General features: G+C 43.6%; 8 protein-coding genes across 8 annotated transcripts; 6 read left to right on the top strand and 2 right to left on the bottom strand.

Annotated features, from left to right (window-relative positions):
- The first annotated feature begins 1,520 nt into the window (after positions 1 to 1,520).
- On the top strand, positions 1,521 to 3,388 carry BDB00DRAFT_804993 (phosphatase 2C-like domain-containing protein). Its single transcript, XM_053122151.1, has 3 exons — positions 1,521 to 2,186; positions 2,298 to 2,659; positions 2,735 to 3,388. The coding sequence occupies exons 1-3, from the start codon at positions 1,697 to 1,699 to the stop codon at positions 3,089 to 3,091; spliced, it is 1,209 nt and encodes a 402-aa protein (XP_052983803.1). The 5' UTR covers positions 1,521 to 1,696; the 3' UTR covers positions 3,092 to 3,388.
- BDB00DRAFT_804990 (catalase-like domain-containing protein) lies at positions 3,389 to 5,214 on the bottom strand. The gene has a single exon (XM_053122150.1). It carries the CDS (start codon positions 4,825 to 4,827, stop codon positions 3,406 to 3,408), a length of 1,422 nt encoding a protein of 473 aa, XP_052983802.1. The 5' UTR covers positions 4,828 to 5,214; the 3' UTR covers positions 3,389 to 3,405.
- Positions 5,215 to 6,842: 1,628 nt separating this feature from the next.
- Positions 6,843 to 8,446, top strand: BDB00DRAFT_750975 (uncharacterized protein; the record flags this gene model as incomplete). The annotated part of the gene is made up of 2 exons (XM_053118615.1): positions 6,843 to 7,026; positions 7,509 to 8,446. Coding segments are annotated over 2 exons (1,122 nt in total), but the record flags the coding sequence as incomplete, so codon positions are not given.
- A 2,694-nt stretch (positions 8,447 to 11,140) lies between these two features.
- On the bottom strand, positions 11,141 to 11,461 carry BDB00DRAFT_756600 (uncharacterized protein; the record flags this gene model as incomplete). Its single annotated transcript, XM_053118916.1, has 2 exons — positions 11,141 to 11,181; positions 11,269 to 11,461. 2 exons carry the CDS (start codon positions 11,459 to 11,461, stop codon positions 11,141 to 11,143), a joined length of 234 nt encoding a protein of 77 aa, XP_052983800.1.
- A 124-nt stretch (positions 11,462 to 11,585) lies between these two features.
- Positions 11,586 to 17,421, top strand: BDB00DRAFT_936333 (uncharacterized protein). Its single transcript, XM_053129227.1, has 9 exons — positions 11,586 to 11,790; positions 11,862 to 12,023; positions 12,110 to 12,126; positions 12,225 to 12,288; positions 12,351 to 12,448; positions 12,535 to 12,756; positions 12,827 to 13,070; positions 13,291 to 13,689; positions 14,077 to 17,421. The coding sequence occupies exons 1-9, from the start codon at positions 11,703 to 11,705 to the stop codon at positions 17,289 to 17,291; spliced, it is 4,509 nt and encodes a 1,502-aa protein (XP_052983799.1). The 5' UTR covers positions 11,586 to 11,702; the 3' UTR covers positions 17,292 to 17,421.
- Positions 17,422 to 19,000: 1,579 nt separating this feature from the next.
- BDB00DRAFT_804976 (uncharacterized protein) lies at positions 19,001 to 19,447 on the top strand. Its single transcript, XM_053122149.1, has one exon. The coding sequence runs from the start codon at positions 19,051 to 19,053 to the stop codon at positions 19,399 to 19,401; it is 351 nt and encodes a 116-aa protein (XP_052983798.1). The 5' UTR covers positions 19,001 to 19,050; the 3' UTR covers positions 19,402 to 19,447.
- A 1,555-nt stretch (positions 19,448 to 21,002) lies between these two features.
- Positions 21,003 to 21,546, top strand: BDB00DRAFT_804975 (uncharacterized protein). Its single transcript, XM_053122148.1, has 2 exons — positions 21,003 to 21,082; positions 21,194 to 21,546. Exons 1-2 carry the CDS (start codon positions 21,013 to 21,015, stop codon positions 21,442 to 21,444), a joined length of 321 nt encoding a protein of 106 aa, XP_052983797.1. The 5' UTR covers positions 21,003 to 21,012; the 3' UTR covers positions 21,445 to 21,546.
- A 3,014-nt stretch (positions 21,547 to 24,560) lies between these two features.
- Positions 24,561 to 24,978, top strand: BDB00DRAFT_804970 (uncharacterized protein). Its single transcript, XM_053122147.1, has 2 exons — positions 24,561 to 24,673; positions 24,747 to 24,978. Exons 1-2 carry the CDS (start codon positions 24,631 to 24,633, stop codon positions 24,860 to 24,862), a joined length of 159 nt encoding a protein of 52 aa, XP_052983796.1. The 5' UTR covers positions 24,561 to 24,630; the 3' UTR covers positions 24,863 to 24,978.
- Positions 24,979 to 26,701: the final 1,723 nt, after the last annotated feature.

Below are 26,701 nucleotides of genomic sequence, written 5' to 3'. Positions count from 1 at the left end.
AAAGCTTTTACTCTTTTTCTCCATCCATAGATGAGTTGAGAAAAAGGAGCATAAGAGTACCAACAAATTTGGGAAATAGGGGATCACCCCGTGTGTATGTGTATGTGTTCAGTCATGTAGTATATATGTTTTGACCCTGGTCTTTTACAGCTATCATCATCATCGTCCATGTACAATGAACTTCTTGTTGGCCGCCTGCTTCTCTCTTTCAATATTCAGTAAGTAGTGAAAACAACTAACGAGCGAGGGAGAGAAAGAGAGTGTGTATAGAGAAAAAGAAGACTATTTTACGCCCAGCTGCGGCCGAGAACCCTACATTCAAAAAAGAATAACTATGCGGTGGTATTATGGAGAACCAGCACCCCCTGGGTAGTAGACATATACACCAGCTGTGTTTGCTGATGATGGTTCACTCTGAAGCAAAGTTCCTTCTCTTACTTTTTAAAAGTCAGGAAGATTAGACAGGTTGGGGTGATTGTTGTAGAGAAGAGTTCTTCATTGTTATCAGAAGTACGTCGTCTGGCTATCGTCATCATACAGATAATATGTATTGTATAGATAGTTGTCCTTGCTGATAAGTATAAATATAAGCTGAGTGGCCCGTGTGTTTTTATCTCTCTCTCTCTCTCCAAAAAAAAGAGAGGGCCACTGCTGCTTGGTTAGCCGCACTCGCTAATAGCCAGATTCTGCTATGACCCGATGTTATAAGCAGTCAACATTTCAAAGTATGCATGTGCATGCTGCAGTATAGTCACAGTGTGCAGTTCTAAAACCGGAGCCATTTCTATATCCAAACGCCATCTATCATAACAAGACATGTATAGAAAAACAAGAAATCTTTTATACGTGTAGTGTTTACAACCGTGGCTGAATTGTAACAAGTATATAAGCAGAACAATCAAGCATTGTTGGCAACACAACAACAACAACAACAGTTATATAGAGCATTTACAGAACGAAACAACAGTACAGTTTCTTGGAGTAACAATGCTGATACGTATAGAATATTTGTACTTTTCTATCCGGATACTGGAATAACAAACACTTGCTATTGTCATTGCGCCATTCTTAGCCGATCAAAGTGTTGTCGAAGCGAATAGGAAGACCACAACATGGTATCGTGGCTGATCTGTGGGAAACCCAGCAACACGGAAAGTAGACCTTCCAAAGTCCGAGACAGAATGAAAAAATACTCAGCATTTGCTTTTCGGGTCGCACACCGTGTATATCTGTCGTTTATCGCCAGGCAGTAATTTTCCCGCGCATGGCTAATACCACCATTCTTACGCGACGTAGAACAGACGGTAGTGCGGGGTGGTGACCACAAATTGTCAAAATACCTTCCGTGGGTTGAGTGGCTCCTAGGATACCGCGTCTCTTTTAGGAACCTAGCCGAGGGAAGTTATTCTAAATGCGCAGATCAATTTAAATAGGAACGTAAGCTACCAGCGGCGATTGTCTAGTTGATAGGCCGTGTCGGGCACTGAAAAAAAGCAAACACTGCTTGCCATTATCTATCAAAGAGAAAAAAAAAAATATTTTCAGGTCGCTGGCCTTTTTTATTTATAGGACAGCCTTTCTCTCTCCTTTCCCTCCTTTTTTTCTGCAACTTGTCTTTGACTTCTAATTCTCTTTCTCTTTCTCTCTCTATTTCTTTTCCACCGTCAAAAGAAAACACAAAAAAACTCGACATTCCATGAGCAGCAGCAGGGCAGCAAAGCAGGTCTTCAAGTCATTACCATCGCTTCCAGGCCTGCCTACGACAACATGCACCAAAGCACGTTGCGCCAGTTCAGTCCGCTCCTTGTCCGCTCGCTCTCGCCATCGACCTCAAATCGTCCTTACATGCTTCCGCAAAACTCATCAGACACGTCTCTACTATGATTATGCCATTCACCGCCAACAAACAGCCACGCCACTGCCTTCAATCCCTCCTTCCTCTTATTATCACAACCAACTTCCTTTCTTTGACTTTTTCGCCGCCACAAAACCGAAGCCCTCTTATCTTTTTGCATCTGGTGCGACCGGCTTTGCAAAGCGCGGTCGCCCTCAACACAACCATTATGATCCTACTGCTCCTTCTGACTCGTATTATCAAAGCGTCCAGGTCGGTGAAGATGCATACTTTGTCCGTTCGGATGCCCTTGGCGTAGCAGATGGCGTAGGCGGCTGGGCGGGAACTCTTGGTAAAATATCTTTTTTCTTCGCCCGGAATTTTCCGTCATTTCCCTTTTGCATTTTTCTTGTGTAACTCAACTAACAAAACGCCCTGTCGTTTCATTATACTGCTGGTATAGGCGCCAACCCAGCATTGTACTCTAGAAAGCTCATGCACCATGCCCATTCTGAGCTGGAGCGCTTCGATAATGTGGATGACGATTGTTTTGCGCACTATGACGAAGCCCACCCTGTCGATATCCTCCAGCGCAGCTACGACCTCTCCCTACGGGAAGCCCGTCGTGAGGGGGTGATCGGCTCGTCCACTGCATGTGTTGCCCTCCTGCGTAACGATGAGCTGCGCGTGGCCAATCTCGGTGATTGTGGCATCTCAGTCATCCGTCAGAACAGCTACATCTTCCGTAACGAAGAGCAACAGCATGCCTTTAACTTTCCATACCAGCTGGGCACCAACTCGCCTGATAAACCTAAGGATGCTCAGGTAAAATCAGCTACTCATATGCTCTCCTTGCCGATAAAAGATGCAGGATAGCAATTAACACCATCGATTCTATAGACCTTCGATATCAAGGTTGAAAAGGGCGACATTGTAATTCTTGGCACGGATGGCCTGTTTGACAATCTGTTTGACAAGGAAATACTGGCGATCGTTAAAGCCCACGTGAACGCATATACCATTCCTGGCTCTGGCCAGCGTCCACCACGGCTCCTCAACTTCAACCCGCAAAAGCTCTCTGACGCACTGGCTGCTCGTGCCCGTGTTGTCAGCGAAGACCGTCGCAACTTGGACAGTCCCTTCCAGACACAAGCAATCAACGAAGGATATTTCCACCAAGGGGGCAAATCCGATGATATCAGTGTCGTTGTTGCCGTAATCAATGACAGCGAGGACTCTCCCGACCGTCGACTTTAATTTACACTCGCCACACCTCACCGCACCTCACCACGACATATCTTAATTATTATGGGAAACGGCTCTTCTTGTCTTCCTGGACCTAATCTTCATCCCTCCCTCTTCTGCTTCTAATCCTATAATCACTCACCCAAAACCACTCTTACTCGCATGCATTCTCATTCAACATACACCCCATCTCAGTACATACTCTTCTTATCATTACTCAACTTCATTATTTTGCATATTTATTTTTCTCCCTATTAAAACTACTAGTAAAATGACTTTTTTTATGGTTAAACCTGTTTTACTCTGAAAACGTCCTATGATCTACTTTAGATTGGGGGATCCAAAGCCATGCGGGCCCAGTAGCGTTGCTGGATCAAAGCCTTTTTGAAGCCTTCAGTAAGTGCCGATGCATGTTGACCGACCAACACACCCTCCTTTTCACCGCCTTCGACCTTGGCGAGCTTGAGTAACTCGGCACCCGCACCAGAGGCGCCAACGGGCTTGCAGTGACGGAAGGCATCAAGGACAAACACGACGGGCTCATCGTAAGGGAAAGAGCTCTGCTTTGAAGTCAACTTCTTGATCGCCTCCGCACCATCAGGCACATAAACTGCGTCATAAAGCACTGAGCTTGCAGTGGTGTATGTTTGCGTGATCTCGAGACCGTCCACATTGCCCAAAGCCGGACCGACATATTCGACATAGGCCCCTTCCTTTTTCAAAAAGTCATACATGTCCGAAGCATCCTTGGCGTCTGTGCCAGGTGCCGTAAGAATGGCAACGGTCTTGGTTCTGATGTGGGGAGGATGGGGTCGTTCCTCAATGGATAAGCCGACGGACTTGTGACCTGGGTTGTCGGCGACCTTGTCGGGCAACGGGACATTGACGGCAAATGCCACGCGACGAGCCAAGCTGTTGTCCACATGGTTGAGGACATCGATCATGCGCTTACGGACGCCCAAGTCAATGGATTTGCCGACTTCGAAGCGCAAGCCATCGACGGTCTGTTGCTTCTCATAATCCGTCAACGAGTTCCAGTAGATCTGGGCGTGCGAGTAATGGTCTTCAACCGTAGGCACTTGCTCGCGGATCTTGGTGACGCCGTCTATCTTTTCAGGATACTCCATGTAGCCGCCTTGGGATGGCTCAGCAATCTCGGGTGCGTTACCCTGGAGATGGTTCGGATAGTATGTCACATCGCCCTTGTGGATCGTTGACTGCATGAATCCGTCGCGCTGGTTGTTGTGGACGGCATTCACAGGACGGTTGATGGGCAGCTGCATAAAGTTGGCAGAATTCATACGATTCAATTGGGTGTCTACATAACTCATCAAACGGCCTTGCAGCAAAGAGTCGTTGGTAAAGCCTATGCCGCGCACCACATTGGATACGCAAAAGGTGACTTGTTCCGTCTCGGCGAAGAAGTTATCAACGTTGCGGTTCAACGTCATCTTGCCCAAGGGAGTTACAGGCACGACTGACTCGGGCACAATCTTGGTCGGGTCGAGCAAGTATGGATGCTTGTCTGCATCTTCTTCTTTGATAATTTGCACGCCCAACTCGTACTCGGGATAGTCGCCCTTTTCAATGGCTGTGTAGAGATCCGTACGGTGGAAGTCAATGTTCTTGCCTTGGATCTTTTGGGCTTCGTCCCACAAGAGGTTGGAAAGACCCTGCAATGGCTTCCAGTGGAACTTGACGAATACTGCCTTGCCTTGTTCGTTGATCAAGCGGAAACTGTATACCATGGTATGGCCAACAACTGCTTAATAAAATGAATAGATGACTTTGTTATGTAGGCACTTACGTGTGGACACCAAAACCATCTACTTGACGGAAACTCTTGGTAAGACCACGACCACTCAAAGCCCAAAGGACAGTGTGGACCGTTTCGGGGAAGCTGCAATAATAGTCAGTGTATAAAGCTCTACGCAGACTTCTAGTTTTCGGAGAAAACCCCTACCTTCCAAAAAAGTCATAAGCAGTGTCATGAGCAGTACCGGCTTGAGGGACTTCAGTACTTGCGTGGGGCTTGCCAGAATGGATGATCTAAAATTGATGTTAACAAACAATAGTCAGTAAGTGGCGGTAGACAAAGGATTATAAAAATAGCCTTATGCTGACTTACATCAGGGAACTTGATGGCATCTATTGTTGTTATTAAAACAGACAACATTCATGCATGAGTTCTCTCTCTCTCTCTCTGTGAGATTAAGTTGCTGTATCACTTAATGAAAAATAGATTACTTTACCATGCACGAAGAACGGAGCAATGACGTTGCCAACTAATTAGTTTTAACAAAAAGACGGAAAATTTCCGTCATCGTCAATGTGAGCTCAAGATGAAATCAATCCTTGTTTTTGAAACAAAACGAGCCGAGACAATGGTTTTATTTGCTTCTTACCCAAGTCAAAGAGACCCTCATCGGTGTAGAAACGGGTGGCAAAACCACGGACATCTCTGACAGTATCGGGCGAACCACGCGAGCCCAACACCGTTGAAAAACGCACAAAGACGGGCGTCTTCTTTCCCGTATTGCGCAAGAAGTCGGAGGCAGTCAAGTCAGACCAGTCCTTGTACGCTTCAAAAAAACCATGGGCGCCAACACCACGAGCATGCACAACACGTTCTGGGATTCTTTCGTGATCTATATGATATAGAAGATGGCATGACCATGAGTTTCTTTCTCTCTCTCTATATATGTATATCAGCGTGGCTGAAAGGCTCTAGTATTCAGTTCTTACCAAAGTGCATTATTTTCTCGCGGAAGGCAAAATCTTGCAACAAGGCTGGCCCTTGACACCCGGCTTTAAGCGTGTTTCTGTTGTCAGCCTTGGTGCCAAAGCTGGTGGTCTCTTGAGTGTTCTTGTGGTCAATCGAGAATGCTTCGAATCGCTTTCTGACAGCCTCTTCACCGCTGCCACATTTCTTGGCTGTGTCGTTTTGAAAAGCAGCTTGATCACACATTATTCACTTTATAGTTTTTGTTATAGAGAGAGAGGTAAGAAGTAGTAGTGCAAGTTGTCTAGAAGAGGAAGAAGGATAAAAGGCTCTGGAGTGGAACATGAATGAGCGCCTCTTTTATACGGCGAGCTCATAAAAACAAGGTGAATCAAGTCAGGTTAAGGTGAATAAATGATGACGTTTTGCTGCATCCTCAAGAGGGATGTTTAAGCATAGATTCTATCATGCTGATAATGACGACAACGATGATGATGATGGCTATAATGTACATAGCAGCGAGTTGCTGTCGTCGTCGTCGTCGTCGTCGTCGTCGCAACATCCGCGTTTGTCATCTTGGCAACCGCATTTATCACCATGGGTACTACTGCATAACAGATGAGGCTATGTATTTCCAAAGTTAGTAATGACATGGAATGTGTCTGGAACCATGATGATTCAGCGAGGTGAAAAACAAGACAAACACGTCGGCGGATTTGGGAACACACACCTTCTCGAGTGAAGCGCGACATCCAGGCACAATAACTTATTTCGTTCCCGACGATCCTCTTTTAGTGAAATGCAACGCTATTGGCCGACAGGCTATTTTTACAAATTTAAAGCCTTTCCCTGTTTCGTTGTGTACCTTTGTGCTTTCTCGAAACCAGCCCTTTTCTCCCTTTTACTTTTATTTTTTCAAGTGTTTAAAACATATGCACCATGTCGAGCAGCTTTCCACCACATCCGCCTCCGCATGAAGGCATTCCCAACAGTGAAGCCAACTTTAGAGAGAGTCATCACCAACACCAGCAACAGCAGCAGCCTCAGCCCGCGCCGTCAAAGACAATAACCCGAACAAAGACAGTAAAGAACAATTTGGGCAATGCAGGCAATAAGATGCGCGGTCTTTTTGGAAAAAAGCAACATAAAGACACGGACAATGGGCATAAAGTGGCGGGTCCACGCGAAGAGCCTCGCTCATTTTCTTCAGCAAACAGCCAACGCGGTTGGGATCGGGCATCCATCCCGGCATCGTTACAGGAGGATCCACTCGACCGCCCAGCCTCGCAGGCTACTTCGTACTATGGCGAAAGAAGTGGCGGGCTTGTGGATAGCAGTAATGGTAGGTTATACATATATTGTTCGTACGACAGGGGAAGGTTATTATTTTTGGGGGGAGGTCCAGAAGCGAAAGTATAATCAAGCAGGGACAAGCGTCATATAGCGAAAAAGCAAGAGTGAAAGAGGGGGGGGGTTAGAGGACGAGTAGCCCACCTTCTCTTTTTTTGCCTTCTCCTTCTCCCTTTCTCATCAGTTTGCTCATCCAACTTCCCTAATACCTCTTTTCCATAGTTCGTTTAGACGATAATTCACCCGAACCTCGACCTTCATCAGTTCTCGACATGTTAGCAGCTGCAACAGATGATGCCCGACCCTTGGATCCCACAGCAGCAGCCGATGACCTGCACAATCACTACAACAGCGAAGACCTGTCGCCCGAAGCCCAAGAGCTTTTGCGCGAATTAGAGCAAGTGAATCAAGCCATTGCCCGGATGCAAAAGGAAGTTATGGCCGAAGCTGAAAAGAAGCAAGGCTTACAGTTCCAGCTTGAAGAAACCAAACGTCAGGTTCAGACACAAGAGCAAGAATATGCTCAGATCGAACATCGATTCTTTGATCACACACGCGCTATTCGAGCCACGGACGACGATCTTTCCACTATCCGCGATACGTTCAAGCTGTTGAAATACTCGATCGCGCGCATTATCATGACCCTCAACAAGAAGGCCGACAAGCAGACGGCAACAGACAAGTTCGCACACAAATGGCCTCATCTCGGTGTCACCGAGCTTGAGCCGTCGCATATCAACTTGTTGGCAGAAAAGCTGGTCCACGAGCACTTGGTACAGCATATCTTCCGATGTCCGTTGTATCCTGGTCTGGAAATCAACGATGCCTATGAGTCGGTAACGCAGTGGCTCACTGCCCACGGCTCCGAGTTCCCGGTGCGTCTTCGACAGCAACTGGCTGCCATTGTGGCCAAGAGTGGAAAGGACACAGAATTGTATCAGGCGGGCCAGGTTGAAAGAAAAAAGGTTATTGATTTGATCTACAACGATCTGGCCGACGTTTACGAACCCTTCTTGCGCGAAAACGACGCCAGTGTGGATGAGGAGAAGCGCTATTATGCCAAGGTGACCGATATTGTAGACAAGGCAATGAAGTTGGCTATTGCTATGCGTGGACAGGAGGTTGATATTTCGACGCTGGATACCAAGGAAGGCGAAGAAGAGTTTGATGAAGAAACCATGGTGGATGTCAAGGGCAAGACTTCCGGAATTGTCCGATTCTGCATTTGCCCTGCGTTTGTGGGAGGTGACGGAGAACATGGCTTCCTCGAAAAAGGCAAGGTCGTCATTGCCTAGACGCATATACAGACACACATACACAGAACTACGTCCCTCCGCCTCTTATAATAACTCTGCTATCACACACACACACACACACCATTAGCACACGTCCCCACATATAAGCTTTCCTCCTCTCTCCAGACTCCTACTACGTTTAGTCTTTTTTATTCCTCTCTCAACAGACCGCATAGCTCAGAATCTTCCATTTATTAACGTATACTCCAACTCCTCTTCTTTCTCGTTCTATCTCATATCTATATCCTACTTTGTACCAAAAAGAAACACGACCAACCTCCTTTGTAATGTATTTTTTTCTCTCTCTCGCCCCCTTTTTTTGGAATTTTGATGATGCACATGGATTTTGTGTCGCATATTTATTATAGGCCTCTGTACCACAAACAACAACTGCTCTAATTGAATTATGAGCTCTCCGTATTGAAGACTTTGGTAATATACAATGGTATTAGCTGCCGGTTCTGCTTATTGCTTGGCGCTACAGTTTCCGTCCTTCGATGATAGTTTGCATGTAGTCTGGTAGTCTTTGGCAATCAACTAGAAGAAGCTCGTGGCGATGACATACTCTAGGGGGACACAAAACGTGCTCCAGTGAGAAGCGTGTACGACTTCGTTCCTAGATTTTCGCCTGCTTATTGTTATGTTCTGGTCTCCTGCTTATCGATACAGACTATTATTTTCTGCAGACCTAGCACACAACGGTGAACCGCTGTTCTGTAATGCTTCTTGACAAGTTTGCGTGTCTGGTCATATCGCATAACAAAAGCATTACTTTTTTTTCTCACTTGATCGTAGTTTCGAGTGAAATACATACATACATACATACAAGTACGCGTTGATACAACAGAATGTAATGTGCTCTATCAACTACGGATGTTCCGGTACATATGCTCTAAGAGGAGCTCAGTTGGTTGAAGTGCCTTTTGGGATCTTGTACATTCACACGAGACTAGATGCTAAAAGACAGTCAATAAAGCTTCCGTGTTTCGATCCCACATAACCTTTTCATCTGGACCAGTCATCCTAACAAACGTTTGTCATCGGCTCATAATATGATTCAGTTGGTATGGAAGCAGAATGCATAAAGGATGGAGACTCTATAATCAAACTTCTGAAGCCCGTTTATCGCATCTCTTGCCTTCTCTTCTTCTTTACGAATACCACAAGCATTCTTTTCAATCAAAATGCACATACAAAGAAACTGCACTTTCCTTGTTTTTCAAGCAAGGCAATCATCCTTTGATGCCAAGGAATAGGTCTGCTGTCGTGATCATCTTCTCCAAGCTGCCGTTTCTCATAGTCATGTTCGTCCTCTTTTGTTGCCCTTGTTGCTGTCAAGTTTGCCTGTGCCTACTACTATGGTATAATGTGCCATCATCGTATAGCACTAAACGGTAAATGCAACGTTCCAAAAACACTTGCTTCCCTCATACTTACTCTTTACCCTTACTTCCTTCCGATCCCCACTTAGCTCAACTTTCAACAAGCTTCCTGATTGTTCCTTTATTCTTCTTCTCTCATCATATCTCAAGGGCTAGGTTGATTATCCTGCTCCTTGGCATCTAATATCAGTCTTACCCGTCTTTCAACCTGCAAATTCTCAGCAAAGGAAGGAGTGGGCTGGAAAGAAAAGGGGGATGGATTATTGGATGGACAGTGGCGATTACACGAAACGGACGGCGGTCTCCAATGCTTCACAGCTGGTGTAAGGATTGACAGTGAATACGTGCTTCTACTGGTTGGTGTTGAAATTAGGATGGTGATGGCTTCAGTGGCTGTGATATGAGAGAGAGTTTGTCAAAAATGCTGAATGTTTTGTTTCTTTGTTCTATAGTTCATAAGACTTCTATCGGGATGCTTTATAATTGGCTCGCCTTCTGTTTCTAATACCTTGCTTATTTGAAAAAATGCGCTTGTTCTTTTTGTTGGATTGGATGGGGCGGATTGGGGGGCGCGGTCAATGGTTGAGGGCTTATGTATTCATTCCCACTATAAGACTTTTACTATAGTCATTATTCTGTTCGTGCAAGACTCTATTCTATGAATGGTCATTATCTATTCAAGGCTTGGCACACCAGCTCCTCTGGTCAGTACACATGGTACACACTCGTGGTTTCTCTCTTTCCTTTTTGTTCTCTACCACCATGAGTCGCTAGTCCATGCCGGACAATCAAGACCGCACGGCCTTTACCAAGGCATCAATACGGAGTACAGACCACCAAGCCAGCAAGATCTGCATCAAACTATGGACATTCAAGAAGGAAGACAACCCTAAAGAATCGTCAGACAATACCATATGTACCGTCCCATAAGAATCATCCATCGCTGGCTATTCGCCGGACCAAACACGCTGTCCTGACCTTCTCGGAACAAGATCAGTTTCTGGATGTATGTTATAATACTGGGTTAAGCGGACAGCATGCTCTGGTAACCCCAGGGATGTCAGTTCTCCAAAAAAAAAAGCTCGTTCGTCATTTATCGTTCAGATCGCGCTCTTCAATTAGCAGCCTCAAAGCTCAAATCAATCCTATTGTACTCAAAAGAGAGGGACAGCGTGTGCATAGTAAAGTTTATTCTGATCGTAAAATAAATGGCGCGTGTGAGCATTTAACAGAGGGTGTCTAGAAGCTTGATGAGCTAAAATCTTGACCGAAAACAATCGAAAAAGGTTTGTGGTGGTGCGGATATCAAAAGTTAATTGTAAGCGGTCAAGTGTGAAAGGTCGATGGGTATGGCTAATTGAAAGCACCAGTTAGCACTATATCACATCACTACTTATATCACACAGTACATTGAAACATTCTGCAGAAAGCTTCACTTACAACAGCCAGTTTCTGCTCCTGTGGGGTATCGTCGCAGCTTTTTTTCGAATGGTGGAGGTGGTGGGAAATCCTTTTGCGAATGGAAAGTCCATTTGCCCGCTTCGGTTTGTGGAGGCTCGGGAATCTCGACGTCAAAGGAGGCATACGTTGACTGAACAGGAATCGTGCTCAATCGCAAGTGTGGGGATTCCATGTTGCTTCCACTGGCGTTGTTGTTCGTAGCAGGTGAAGAAGGTGGAGGAGTTCCTCGTGTGGGAGGTGGTGGTGGTACTGAGCGCCGCATGGCTCGTCGTTGATAAAATAAAATGCGAGAGAGAGAAACGATTTAAAGCACCCAGCAGCCTGCCAAATAAAAAACCACTAAAATAGCAAATAGGCAGCACTCCGACCCTGAACGACTCGAACACACTTGTCTGGTTTTAGGTTAAAACAATATGGAGAATGTGCTTCAGTGGGATGAGAACAAGGTGAACAAATGGTTGGCATCAATAGGATACTCGGCTTATGAAAAGCAATTCAAAGGTATTTCTGTTATCGAACCCCATTGTTTATATTAAAATGGCTCACTCAGTTGCTGTTTTCTCGCAAAATAGAACACGGCATCACTGGAGATGTTTTAATCAATCTTGATCACGAAACGCTCAAGGATTTATCCATGCACTCGGTTGGACAGCGAATGGACATTCTTAAACACATATATACCCTCAAAGCCCTTTGGCGCATACCGTTAAACGAATGGGATTACGTTCCTCCGAGTAAGTCATATTGTTATTATTTTGTAAGAAAAAAACGTTCTAAGTGTATTAATTTGTAACTTAAACCCGAAACAAACGGACGATAGCTGTTTTATATGAAAATGTAACATATCACTGAGCATATTTTGTTTGAATAACTTGTTGTGGATACTCATTAATATGTATGTTGTCTATGTGGAACGGCATTCAATACGCATATAGGATTGGCTCGGACAAAACGGGATGGCTGATTATCGAAAAATCGAGGCTGCATTTCAAGAACGAGGTGAGTAATCCATGCCTCAGGCGTGAGGAAGAATCACATACTCATGTGTATGTCTATCCTAGATGGACATTTAAAACAACTTACCGAAGACTTCGGCCGAGTGACTTATGAATTACACCGACTACGTGAAGAAATGAATCGAATGTTCAAGGATAAAAAGGTAACAAGAATAAAAGAAAGAAGAGTTGCCTTGGAGCGAATAATACTACGATCAAGCGATTTATGAATGATTCAATGGTTATACAGCCTCTTCCTACGTTTGAGATCGACAAATCACCTTCGACACCGCCTATCATGCAAAAAAGCCACTCTCATTTTGTAAATGGCGTGCAGCACAAGTCAGGGCACCTGCTGACTCCTCCTACTTCAACGTTACACGCAGCAACAGACTATTTCAACAATGGCGCCACATCTTCTTCCTCGTCACACCACGACAAATCATCCTGTTCAAGAACCCCGAGCGACGAGGTAATTGACATTCCTTCAGCGCTGTGATTTGACAAAAGTTGGTCATTTGTGTTTATCATTTTTTACGCAGCCTCATCATCAGCTCAAATACTCGCCGAGCGTGACGATAAACGATGGCGGCGCTATCAAAGTATACGGCGAGAAGTTATCCAACAGCTCCAAAGTCGAGCTAGAGTCATCCAAAAATGTACGGCTTTTGCTAGATGATCCGTGCTCCAAAGTTATCACTTCTGCGTTGAAAAAATATAACGTCATGGACGACTGGCAGCAGTATTCCTTGTGGATCCAGTACGGTAGTCATGATAACATGCAAGGTAACCTGTTGCTAGTTTTATAATCTTCCGTGTCTGCAACGACTCTTATTGAGAATGCTTGTAGAACGAGCGTTGGGATACGATGAAAAACCGCTAAGGATATCGCAAAAATTAAAGGAGGCGAAACAAAATCCGGTATTTGTGTTGAAGCATGTAAAGGATAACAAGCCATTCATTCCATCACAAGCGCAATCAACAGCGTTTACGTCACCACGACCAGCGCCACGGCCAACACCTCCATCATACATTGTCGACGACGACCAGCATAGCCACAGCAGCAACGCGCGATCTGCTCATCCTCAACATAGCACCAGTAGTGGAAGCAATAGTAGCAAAAAAGGGCAATTGGATCATCCAAAGACAGCGATCACGTACGGTCGCGTCGAATATGAAGTAGTTGTCCCCGTCATGTCATCCTCTATATCTACGCCCACGCCCTCGACTTCGTCAGCAACAAACACACCACCTTCGTCATCCACTACTACGGCCACTAATAATACTCTGACAAACTCATCCGAAACATCTTCTTCACAAGCACCATCAGCACCAGCACCAGCACCTACGACCAATACTCCATCCGCCACCACAACAGTGACCCCGCCAGCTGTCAAGCGCGCGGGTACTATAAATAGAAAACCTTCGGATAATTTTCTTAGTGAACTTGGCCTCGAGAGCGGTATAGCCAACGCAATCTACACAATCATGATGGACCAGAATAATAATCAAAACGACAAATGATCTCTCTATACAAAGCATCATTTGGACTATATATATTTTATACATTGTCAACGTAATTTTGTCTATGCTATTTTTGGAAACTACTATCGATACACACAGAGAGAGAGTGTGTCGTTGCTATTATGCAACGCACGACAGCGATAGCAGGGGTTTCAGATTTCGAAAACCTCGAACTATAAAAAATACCAATGCCATAGCAATTGACTCGTTCTTGGTTCATTTCTCTTCAACGTTATGTCATTTCAACCTGGTACGAGCACGGCCACAGGCGCAGCAGCAGCAGCTGATGAAAGCAAGCTTCGCTCCCTTGCCCAACTTATGAAGACGAAACGCATTCGCATTGGTGAGAAGGAAGCCAATGATGCGAAAGAGTTACTCAAGAAGCTTTTCTCGGCTCAAAGTGACGACGAGCGACAAACCTATGCCCAGCAAGCGGCTGAGTATGCCAACAACTATGGTGTGCGCGCACTCAAGACCTGCCACTTGTATAGCGCTGTGTCGTCCGAGCTGTTTGCTAAAAAGATCAAGTCACCGCAAGTTCTTGCAGCCATGGACACCGTCAACTTTTTGATCGATTCAAACGACGTGCTTCATGGCCAACTCGAGCCACATTTGGCCACCTTGATTGCTCCTCTCTTGGACCTTCAAGGCGACAAGCAGCAAAAGACCAAGGATACGGCTGTAGAGCTTGCCATGAGACTGGTAACACATCTAAATCCCACGGCAACCCGACCCATCATTCATGTCTGTTTTGGTGGTCTTGAAAACTCGCGCAAGTGGCCGACAAAGATGCTATCCTTGAAAATCATCGAGGAGCTTGCCCAGAAAAATCCCATGCAATTGCTGGCGTGTATTCCAGACATCATCCCGATCGTGTCCGACTGCATGTGGGACACCAAGGCTGAGGTCAAGAAGGCCGCAACAAAGTGCATGAGCACCTGCTGTAATCTCTTGGATAACAAGGATATTGAACGATTCATCCCCGCTGTGATCGAGTGTATCAACCATCCAGACAATGTACCAGAAACAATTCACCAGCTCGGTGCGACTACATTTGTTCAAGAAGTCGATGCTGCCACGCTCGCACTCATGGTACCCTTGCTTGCTCGTGGCTTACGCGAGCGACAAACAGCTATCAAGCGCAAATCGGCCGTGATCATCGACAACATGAGTAAGCTCGTCGACGACCCAGATGTGGCCGCACCTTTCTTGCCTGTTCTTCTCCCTGCTTTGGACAATGTCAAGGATGTTGTCGCTGATCCCGAATGCCGTAGTCAGGTGGAAAAGGCTTTGGCCACTCTGAAACGCGTCGGTGGTGGCGAACAGACTGTATTGAGTATCACAGAAAAGCGCGACAAGGTGACAAAGACATTGGATCACTTGATGCCAACCAAGCTTGATGGTTTTTGGGCACCTGTACGAAAGTACATGGTCGAGCTCGCTGTGGCATTGTCTTTAGCCAAGGATTTTAGCAAGAAATCGTGGGTGGATGCGATCGCTCCTCATGCTGGCACGTGGCTACTCGTTTCTGGTCGTGAGTCCGGTGACTGGGGAGAGGAACAAGAAAAGGAATCCGAAAAGCTCGCTTTAGCTGCGTTGTCACATTGCGAAGAGGCGGTCGCAGTACATACCGGCGAAGAAGAAGACGACGACGAAGGCGAAGAGCTGTGCAACTGCGAATTCTCCCTTGCCTACGGTGCCAAAATTCTGCTGAACCGCACTGCATTGAAGCTCAAGCGAGGCCGTCGCTACGGTTTATGTGGGCCCAACGGATGCGGCAAGTCAACGTTGATGCGTGCGATTGCAAACGAACAGCTGGAAGGCTTTCCTCCCAAGTCGGTATTGAAAACCGTGTATGTCGAACATGACATTGATGGCTCCGAAGCCGATACTGGGCTGGTCGACTTTATTGCCCAATCCAAGGGCGTCGAATACAGCAACAAGGATGAGATTGCCAAGATTTTGAGAGACTACGGTTTTAGCGAAGACATGGTCAAGTACCAAAACATTGGCTCGCTCTCTGGTGGCTGGAAGATGAAGCTTGCTCTGGCGCGTGCTATGCTTATGAATGCTGATATTCTGTTGCTGGACGAGCCAACCAACCACTTGGACGTTGTCAATGTCGCGTGGCTTGAAAACTATTTGCTCGGACTCAAGCATGTCACATCCATCATTGTATCCCACGACTCTGGTTTCTTGGATCATGTCTGCTCGGACATTATTCACTACGAAGGAAACTACAAGCTCAAGCGCTACAAGGGCAACTTATCTGAATTCGTAAAAAAAGTGCCTCGCGCTCAGTCGTATTACTCGCTTGAAGCTGCACAGATTACTTTCCGGTTCCCTGAACCAGGTTATCTCGAAGGTGTTAAGACCAAGGAACGTGCTATTCTCAAGATGAAGGATGTCGACTTTCAGTATCCTGGTAGCTCGCGCAAGCAGCTCAAAAACATCACCATGCAATGCTCACTTTCGAGCCGTGTTGCTGTCATCGGTCCCAACGGCGCCGGCAAGTCTACGCTGATCAAGCTGCTGACGGGCGAAGTCGAGCCTCAGAGCGGTACTGTCTGGAAGCATCCCAACTTGCGCATTGCCTATGTCGCCCAGCACGCCTTCCACCACATTGAAAAGCATTTGGATATCACTCCTAATGAATATATCCAGTGGCGTTATGCTACCGGTGAAGACCGTGAAGAACTCGAAAAGGTCGATCGTGTCGTCACCGAAGAGGAGGAGAAGCAAATGTCACAAGCGTTCGTGATCGATGGTGAAAAGCGCGTGGTGGAAGAAATTGTGGGTCGGCGCAAGCTGAAGCAGAGCTACGAGTACGAAGTCCATTGGGTTGGCAAGTCGTCTATTGAAAACAGCTGGATCCCGCGCAATCGACTCGAGGCCATGGGTTTCGGTAAAAAGATTGCAGAGGTCGATGCTCAAGAAGCCCACAAGATGGGCTTGACTCGACCTTTGACTGCTAAGGAAATTGAAAAACACTTGACCGAAGTCGGCTTGGAGCCAGAGTTTGCCACTCACTCGCGTATTCGTGGTCTTTCGGGTGGACAAAAGGTCAAGCTCGTGATAGGTGCTGCCATGTGGAACAGACCACATATGCTGGTGTTGGACGAACCGACCAACTACCTGGACCGTGAATCACTGGGTGCGCTGGCAAGTGCGATTCGCGAGTACGGCGGCGGTGTCGTGATTGTTACTCACAACCGAGAGTTCTCAGAGGCACTTTGTTCTGAAGTATGGAAGGTTGACGATGGTAATCTTGTCGCTTCCGGACACAATTGGGTATCCGGTCAAGGTACAACAGTAGTCAAGGAAGAAGAGCAAGAGGATATGGTCGATGCTCAAGGAAATACAATCAAGGCTGTCAAGAAGAAGGAGAAGTTGAGCTCCAAAGAACTGCGTAAAAAGAAGAAGGAGCGTATGGAGCGCAGAAAGCGCGGTGAAGAAGTGTATTCGGATGAAGACGAGTGGTAAACTTGTCTCTGTCATCCATTTGTTCCTTACTATGTTTCAATACTACATACTGTTCTCTTTCGCTTTGTTGCTCTTTCCATTTAATGCGAAAAAAATTTGTTATAATAAATTCTATTAATCATTCAATTTATCTGTACATATCATGCATAGTTAGTGTATGTAATTGCTGGAAAACGTAAATGCATACTGTAACGGATCCGGAAGATGATGCATGGTGGCGTTTTACACATGAATTTTACGCTTAAGTCTTCTTCAACCGAAATGATGGCATATCCTGAACTCCGCTACCTGCGCAATCCACAATTCTCCTTGAACCGATCCGTGCATTAAGTACTCCGGTTTCCTTGAGATGTACAATAGTACCCCATTTGGTGTATTTCGACATAATGGACCTGTATTAGAATAAGTTTATAAAGGAGACTACTTTCGCACATAATATAATCAATACAAAGGCAAAGATATATACTCACATAAAACGATGGGGAGGTACTTAAGTAGCAGCAGCACGTTATGGAGTAACGTAAACTTACCAACGCATTGGTACATAGAGAAAAATACATTTTACCCTTTCTTCAAATATGCGCAGAAGCCATATAACAAGTCTTTAGGTCCATCCGCCTGAAATGATAGGGGTTTGATAATTAATTATAGCTATTACAGTATCACCTACTATCACAGGTGCTCAGTGCCGAAAAAAGTGCTGCAGGGAATGCAGCATAGGATGAGAAAAAATCGATAGAAGAATTCTGAGGATGCTTCTCTAACAGTTGTAAGAAATCAACATTACTGCAGCTACCCACAACTAAATACTATATCTCTACGAAAAAAAAAAAGATTCAAAAGGGCAGCGAGCGACAGAAAGGGGTGGGGTTCAAGGGAGCGAGATGAACCTTAATATACTGCATGATCCGGTACCTGCTAAAACTGATGATAAGATTCATCGCATTCCTTTCGAAACAAGATCGGCGATACACACTCTGCCGTGACATGCTTATAGTCAGACATGAAAGCCGTCAAGTAAAACAATTCTGTTGCACACAATCTATACATACATCATGCGATTTTTACAGCGGGTTTCTATTTTGATGTCTCAAATCGTCTGATCCAATGCACTGATTGATTATACGCACGTTTTTGCTGATGTATCTCCTTGAGATAAATATGAGAGGAGTGTCTGGATCCTCTCCGGAATTTACTGCTTCCTGCATGCCGTTTTCCATCATCATGCACATATTCAGCCATCGCTTACATCCAGCAAAACCTTGACGATCTTAGTTTCACTATCAACATCAAAAACGATCAATCATAATATGTGCTCTGATATCTGCTAAACCATTTTTGCATACTGGAGTATATGATTGACAGCTGAATACACCAATATCAGCATAATTATCAGACGACAGTATTATTTACGTCAAAGAGAGCTTTCCCCGAAATTTGAATGGCGTATGTGCATATTACTTAACCCAATCCAGCTTCCCCTAATTGGAATCCCTGGCTAGAAAAACTGTACCCGCAAATAGAACTCTTCGGTTTCTTTTTATTCATAATGCTGCTGGCCACTTCCTTAATGATGATAAGTATACAGCATGTACAATGAATTGCTGCATAGCAGTGCGGAATACAGACACACTAGATCCCGCTTGTTTAAGGAATCAGCTATAAAAGCAAGGGTCATTTTCTTGTTTCTTTCCCGAGAATAATATACGGCTACTACCATAACTACTATCATCACACTAAACCGCACATTACATTAAACATGCACCGCCTCATTTCTCTATCAATTGCAGCTCTCATGCTTTCCTCGGCCATGACGGCCTATGCACTACCTACTACCCGGGGATGTGGATCGTCCGCCGATCAATCATGCACCCAAGGCGGTGTTTCCAAATCAGCATCAATCGTTCAGAGCAATCTTCAACAACAATCTGCTTCTCTAACTGGCGCCTCGCAAACGCTGTACAAGAGGCGGGCACATGACGAGGCTGATGAAAACGAACGGGATGAAAATGAAAAAGACGAGGACGAGAATGAGAAAGATGAAAACGAGGCTGATGAAGATGAAAGGGACGAGAACGAGGATGAAGAAGACGAGGATGAGAGGGATTAACACTGATGTGTATCTACATAGAGAAAGTCTCATGCTATAACTAATTATCTATCTACTTGCTGTCTCAATGGTGTGCATGCTGCGATTGATGTAAATATTCTCTTCAATAAATATAAATTACACATACATATAATAGAAAAACAAACATCATCATCAGCAATCTGTGTCGACTTTTTTACAATTCAGATGGATGATGTAATGATATCACTAGCAATATTAGTGCGCTAGCTTATATGAATATCGAATGAATCTGCCTGGATAATGCAAAACATGCAGTGCGACTTTTGTAAACACAACATACAGTACGATTTTAGTCCTTTTCGCTACACACAGTACAGTTACCGTCCAATTTTTGTCACTGATCAAGTATAAATGTGTCTCCTGTGTTTCCGGCGACCCAGTGCTCTTCCATCTACTGTATCCCGACTTCCCGCTTTTATTGCATTTCTTAACAGTACTTCTCTTGTATTTGGGTCTTGGTCCTCTAAAAAAATGTGTCTCCTGATCTATCTTTTCCAAAGCTGGATTTCGATGTCTTTGCTGTAGTAAAAATAGGTGTTTGGTTTTCTCAGAGATGGATGATAAGTGTTAGGAGTTAAAAACTGCTGCGGTTTGAAACAAGGAGTATGGATGATGAAAAATTTGTCGCCTAACTGATAGATAAGAGATAAATACGCATAAATACACACTTTGTAGTCTTTGCCGAAAAAGAAGCGCGAAAAGGAAAATGTGTGAATGAACCTTTTCTGTCGAGGGGCTGTCTAGAGCAAAATTACCAGTGCATATATTCTGTAAGCGACATCACTGCTGTTTATAAGTACGCTCTTTATGCAACAAACACATAGTGAAAAATTGCTTGATGAAAAGAAAATCGTTCAAATATACAATAGACGAAGAGCGGTGGCCCCACTCATAAATAATTTCTAAAATTTCTATGCCAACTCCCTACCTACACTCTCAATTCTGTCAGTGTACACTCAATAAATACACATGTGGCTGCTCAAGATGATACACACAACCTTCAAAGATTTAAGCCTATTAAGTGAAGCTTTGCCTATTGGTACTTTTAAAACTTCTAGCAAAACGCAAAAGGATGGTAATTTCCACCATACCCTTCATAATCATTTCTTTATCATATATATTTCTTCATGAATAGCTGCCTATTTTTCTAATATAGCCTAGGCTTTCAATATTATATAGTTTGACACGAAGACGTTTCATCTTTTGTCCCTCGACATGCACGTTCTCCTTTATCTGCTTTCACTTCTGCTGCCTCTACTGCCTCTGCTGTCTCTTCTGTCCCTTAGCTTTATACATGATGCAGCAGCAATAAGGAGAGAAAACATGTTTGGCTCAAGTATGTATTGCACTAACCTTATTTGTCTCTCCCTTTATGTACTCTTAAGAAGCACGGAGAAGTGAAAAGGGGTAGGCGGTCCGGGAGGTGGGGGTGGGGGAGAACAGAGCTCAAGAGAGAATGGGGAAACTCTTCACAAAGTATTATTTGCTGATAACATTCTATTGTGTTTTGCGGCGAGTATATAAAAGCCTGACACTTCTAAGTAGCTTTGCTTTTTCTTCTTCACTACAAAAAACATTTCCTCATCCATAATGCGTTTTTTACTCTCAGTAGCTGCTTTGGCGCTTTTCTCTGCAACTTTGGTTCTTGCTGAATCATCCGGTAACTATCTCCAAAAAACATCCCCCTTCTTGCCTTTTTCTCTGACAGAAAGCTCGCGTAAATGATTACTAACACAATACCCGACAATTATTGCTCATTAATTTGTAATAGCTAATGGTCAGGCCCCCAATACTGAAAAGGCTGCCGTAGCCGGAGGACACGATGCCGGTCTTGGTGCAGTCAAGGCTCAAGCTGTTGTTGGCAACGTTCAAGGTTTGGGTGGAGGTAAAAGTACCTCTGCTAAAGAGAAGAGACGCGAGGAAGAAGATGGAGAAGAGCATCGTGAATCAGATGAGCCAGATCACGACGACCATGGCGATCGGCAAGAAGAATTGGAAGATAAACTCGAAGATGATCCTTAAATAACTAGAAGAGAGAACGCAATGTAATTTCTTCAAGCCCTTTTTCCGTTTTACGATCCCCCTCCATCAAGTTTTATACCTCTGCTATTATTTGGACTGGACAAGAATAATGTTATAAATTTTTACAAGTTTATGACTGTTTAATCAGAGATCATATCATACATGGATTTTTGAATCTGCTGTTTGATAAAGAAAGGCGTAATAATACTAAAGCTCAAATGTCGAGTTGGTCATAAGTGAAGATTGAATATGATATTCAATAGTACTTAAAAAAAGCTATCTAAAAAGCTTTGTCTAGCAAACAGTTTTTCTTGAAGCTTGTCGCGTAACTCTCATAGCTTAGAAGGGAAACTTTGTGTAATCTCTTCATGTCCATCGCAGGCCAAGAAACATGAAACAGTATCAACATGATGAATTTTTTCTCTGGTCTTCAATGGTACTGCTAGGCGGCAAGCAGTCGCTGTTTCACCGGATGCTTCTTGGTCTTCCATTGTCTATTCATTTAGTGTATCTTTATCTATCGTGTATGTGGAGAAAAGGTCAATTCGGCCAGGTTAATGTATTGGATAACAGGCTATGTGAATTACGTGATTCATCATGAGAATCAAGTAGAATAGAATATTGAAAAAAAGGTCAATCCAACCAGAAAATGTATCAGATATTAGGCTATGTGAATTACATGATCCATATGGTGACAATTTCATGAGCGTTGGTAATCCGCTTAACATCAAGATGTGTCTGGATAAAGAAATATCCGTACATGGGAGTTTGTCCTAGCATCCGTTAACTTTCACAATCCTTTATTTTCACCAACAAATCGGGAATTTATAGTTTGAAATTAACGGGGGTCGACTGTACATCAGAAACGTATAGTTAGAGGGTTTCAGCAACATGTTAATTTTAAAACGAAGCATACGGTGTGTCATACATATGAGAGACGATACCATGAGCAAAACTGATAGCTTAAATAAGCAATGGCAGAAGCTCCTGTCTATATTTTTATGCCTAAATAACGAACAGTAGATTATGATCTTGGTACAATAGATTTGTGTAGTGAATGTTCTTAAATTAAACTACAGTACTGCACTGTACTACATTTCATTGCTCATATATAACAAGAACCGAACACTAGCTCAAGCTTGGAAATATGCAATAACGTCGTAACCTGTGCTGCTACCATATCGTGTGACTCTGGCATCATCACTCATTATAGTTCTTGCAGAATACACAATAGGTAAACATGCTCGTCGCCTTTATATACGGCATATATACACGTGGATATCCTGACGCCGTCGGGACATAATCAAATAAGATACAATGTTTGTTTAGTAAATGATAATACTAAAACAATCGCTAAACCCATTGTTTGTTTGGTAACCGTCCCTGTTTTTACCTTTTAAAAACACATGTACATATGTAGCATTATTAGCAGTACATATAGAAAGTCAGCATATGAAAGAACAGTGATTCTACTCTCATGTCATAGCTTTGTTGATAGCATACTTGTCATATATGACATGTGCCATGCGATTTATGGAAGTCGAGATCACAGATTAGTTCTCCAAACCACATGGAACTTCTGCATGATCAAGATATACTTGTTGTCTTCCAGGGGTGGGATTGTATTCTTGTATGATACTATTGGCTGTTTGTTTATCATTCTCAAGTTGGAAAGTGAAATGCACACAATACCAGTAGAGCGGGCATATTCTAGGATGAATAGTAGGCTTTTTCATACATCCGATTCAAAGCAAAAAGGAGTGCTTTTTATCTTTGCCTTCTTCAGCAATCACATTAGGAAAAAATATTCGAAAAATATTCAAATATGCATAAAAGTATTCAGAAAATATTCTAATGTGCAGAAAATATATAAAAATATTAAAATATATCAGATTATTCAAAGCGAGTGGTCAGGAAGAGGCGAAAATTTTCTTGAGTGCCTGACGCGTTTCTTCGTTTTTCGTTTTGCGTCTTTCTTTTCTCCTTTGTCCCCAAACAATTCCTACCCAATCAACGCCTCATACAACGTGCAACCATGTCGCAACCAAACGATCAATCTTTAACTTTGTTTACCACCTTTATGGCTACTATTGCGGATTTCAAAACAGCCGTTCTTCAAGAATCCCAAAAACAACAGAACATGATTAGCGACCTACAAGCAAAGCTTGAGGTTATTGATGACCGTGTGCATTCCTTGCAGTACAGCGTTGATGCATTGCGCAATCAGTGGCAAGAAGAAATTCCTGGACTAAACGCGGCCGCATTCACTGATTAGCCAATTTACCCACGCGCCAACTCGGATGACAAACCGATGGTGAATCTCACCATCTAAAGAACAGTAGAGCGTCCACTTAACTCGAAAGATGCGCCCCGTCAATTCTCGTGGGACCTATACGAAATTCTTGGCGAAAAAGTGCTCAAGGAACAGTGGAATCCGTCGCATCTTGCAATTTTAAAAAAAAATATTGTTCCTTTTGTTAACGCCCAAGCTGTCAACATGCGCACCAAGCATAATCTATTAGAAACAACAACTTGGTCAGACTTATTCAAACTTCAGCAACGCCAAGCAATTATATTCCTGGAGGATTCTGTAAAGGACGAGTTTCCCTGGTGTGCTTGCACCGGTTACTGGGGTGCAAGACTGATTATGGTGCGCTCCTTCCAGAACACTAAGCAAGGTAAAGATATAACTCTATTTTTTACAATACACCGCTCCTTTCATTCATTTCGTTATATTTCCTGCAATATTGTACAGTTGATTAATTAAATATAACAGCCACGACTGGGAACATCACAGCTCATCTTATCAAAATAGCTCGGCTTTGACATCAGAACAAGACCAAGATGGAGTTGAGAGGTAGGCTTTTATCTTAAATATTTGAGAGTAACTAATTTGATGTAAGCGGCAGTTCATATGACATCAGCATCAACCACAATGTGAATGATAAACATGATCAACAAGAGGAAATTGAGGACGTGAACGAATATGAAGAGCTGCATCTTGGTGCAGACATGTCAAGGGAAGAGGAGGATACACCATTGAAGTTGCGTCGCCAAAAAGGACGGCAAGAACCACAACAACAACAACAACAACAACAACAACAACAACAACAACAACAACGACAACGACAACGACAACGACAACGACAACGACAGCAACGATCAACTGATCTACAGACCGCTGTGATGGGTATAAGGAAGCATGCTAGTAGTGTGGAGGGATCTGAAGGTAAACTTTGCAATGTTAGCTTTTATACTTGCTTGTTTAAACCAAACACCGTACAAATTCAAAATACATGTAGCGCAAGCTACCCCACCTAAGAAACAGCGTGGACGAACCGCGAGAGAAACTATTCCCGAGCAGAACAGCTCAGCAACAAAGAGACGCCCTGGACGTCCTGAAAAGCGCGTGTTTTAGGGTCATATAATTGAAAGTATATGTTTAGTAGCAGTATTTGGTTATGATGTTGTAATCTGCGTTTGCGTTTTGATAAACACTTATTCAATAAAATTGGCTCGTATGGTGGATCATTACAACAGACTCTTTTGCTTCAATATATATACAAAGAACTTATTTGAATAATCAAAAATATTCGTCCTGAGTTTCATAAATATTCGAAAAATATTCATATTTCGTGCATTTTGAATATAATATTTCCTGAATACTTTTCGAATATTTTTTTTCTAATGTGAATAAGCAGGTAATTAGAGAATAAAACATCCATGCAGCTCAAGTTTGCGGACATCCGAAGAGAATAATACACTGGATTTGAGAAAACAGGGTTCCTATGATCGAAACTTTAACGTCGATGAACAAAGGAAAACGCATTTCTTCGTTTACTCTATTTCGCAGCATACAGTAAGAAGATCAGTCTCTCTTAACCTACCCGGAAAGGAGTAATAACATGACTGCACACCTAACTGAGAATATGGCTTAAAAAGTTGTTTAAGGGCTCGCGTGTTAGCACAGGAACCGAGGAGCCGAGAACATTTCATGTAGAAAATAATTGTATATAGATTTTAACATATCCGTGTTGTCGAGGGACTGGTGGTGGTGATGACAATTTTCCATGTCACTCATTATTCCACGCGCCATAAGCGGGAACATCAAGCGGCTGGTGCTAGGAAAAGGTATTGGTTGGAAAAAAATAATGACCCAGCTGCAGATCTTGCGATGAATAATTGTCAATCTCAAATTAACAAAGTCATGGGTTTCAAAATAGCGGTTCCCTTTTGATCTGCACTCTTTCTTGATGCTTTCTTCTCCTATGTAACAGAGAGTGCCGATTCCCCTGAAAGGCAGGGTTTCTTTATTCTCTTAAATCTTTTACAGTTGTGGTGCCTTGTCTGGCCCCTCCTCTCTAATCGAGACACACCACGAGAAAGCCCTCATGAATAAACTACATATTTACGTAATACATGGAGCATATGCATCTCTGATTTCAGGTACAATACATAAATAAGCCTGTATATAAAAGACCAAACTGTCCATTAGTGGATAGGTAATTTCAATCAACACAACGACAATAAAACTCTCCAACCCTTAAAATTACAGTCTGCAAAAATTGCTAGGAAAAAACCTCATCTTTTAACCCGAAGAAGACAGAATGCCACCAACTGTTATAACCATCAAACCTTTGAATCTCGAGGGTGGGCAATGGTAACAAGCTTCTGTAAATCTATATTGATTGATTTTACAAAGATTATTGTAACTAACGTGTCCTGTAACAATAGTGCCTGGTGCGGAAAGTATGGCCACAAGCGACCGAGTTGCCCGTTTCTCAAATAAAATGCTCAATTGTGCTTTTCTTCGTTTTACACGAAAATCGAAGAGGTGTATTCAGATATATCATACCCAGCCACAATAACTTTTGCATACTTGCTCGATCGCATTCTTCCTCTGCTATATTCAATAACCCATCTCAACACTTACTTCACTGAAGCTCATCTAGATATTACGCCGCCTATGAATCTCTTTTTCGTTATCGATATCGCTTGCACATTTTGTTCATTTTTTTATGCTTTCATTCACTGATCCAGCCACATATCTCCTGCTGACATTCCACATACAAATATACACAGTCATACACACATACACACATACACATTTCCACCAGCACCATTCATTTCGATACTTCGACTTGGTTTCTTTTTTTAGGAAACATTTTTCATTTGTTCTATGCTTTTATATATTGTTTGTCCCTTATTCCAATCACTTGCATGCATTCTCTACTACTATAATAGCAATAATCGTATT

This window comes from Zychaea mexicana, assembly GCF_025766255.1.
Source record: "Zychaea mexicana strain RSA 1403 chromosome Unknown BDB00scaffold_9, whole genome shotgun sequence".
Classification (NCBI taxonomy): Eukaryota; Fungi; Mucoromycota; class Mucoromycetes; order Mucorales; family Lichtheimiaceae; genus Zychaea; species Zychaea mexicana.
This window is presented reverse-complemented; position numbering and strand designations above follow the sequence as displayed.

Bases quoted from the DNA above. Each gene is read 5' to 3' on its own strand.
- BDB00DRAFT_804993 (XM_053122151.1), top strand. From the start codon at position 1,697: ATGAGCAGCAGCAGGGCAGCAAAGCAGGTCTTCAAGTCATTACCATCG. The intron at 2,187-2,297 runs GTAAAATATCTT...CTGCTGGTATAG, and splicing joins CGGCTGGGCGGGAACTCTTG to GCGCCAACCCAGCATTGTAC. The intron at 2,660-2,734 runs GTAAAATCAGCT...TCGATTCTATAG, and splicing joins ATAAACCTAAGGATGCTCAG to ACCTTCGATATCAAGGTTGA.
- BDB00DRAFT_804990 (XM_053122150.1), bottom strand. From the start codon at position 4,827: ATGGTATACAGTTTCCGCTTGATCAACGAACAAGGCAAGGCAGTATTC.
- BDB00DRAFT_936333 (XM_053129227.1), top strand. From the start codon at position 11,703: ATGGAGAATGTGCTTCAGTGGGATGAGAACAAGGTGAACAAATGGTTG. The intron at 12,757-12,826 runs GTAATTGACATT...TTTTTTACGCAG, and splicing joins CAAGAACCCCGAGCGACGAG to CCTCATCATCAGCTCAAATA. The intron at 13,071-13,290 runs GTAACCTGTTGC...CACCACGACCAG, and splicing joins TAGTCATGATAACATGCAAG to CGCCACGGCCAACACCTCCA.
- BDB00DRAFT_804976 (XM_053122149.1), top strand. From the start codon at position 19,051: ATGCACCGCCTCATTTCTCTATCAATTGCAGCTCTCATGCTTTCCTCG.
- BDB00DRAFT_804975 (XM_053122148.1), top strand. From the start codon at position 21,013: ATGCGTTTTTTACTCTCAGTAGCTGCTTTGGCGCTTTTCTCTGCAACT. The intron at 21,083-21,193 runs GTAACTATCTCC...AATTTGTAATAG, and splicing joins GGTTCTTGCTGAATCATCCG to CTAATGGTCAGGCCCCCAAT.
- BDB00DRAFT_804970 (XM_053122147.1), top strand. From the start codon at position 24,631: ATGGGTATAAGGAAGCATGCTAGTAGTGTGGAGGGATCTGAAG. The intron at 24,674-24,746 runs GTAAACTTTGCA...AAATACATGTAG, and splicing joins TAGTGTGGAGGGATCTGAAG to CGCAAGCTACCCCACCTAAG.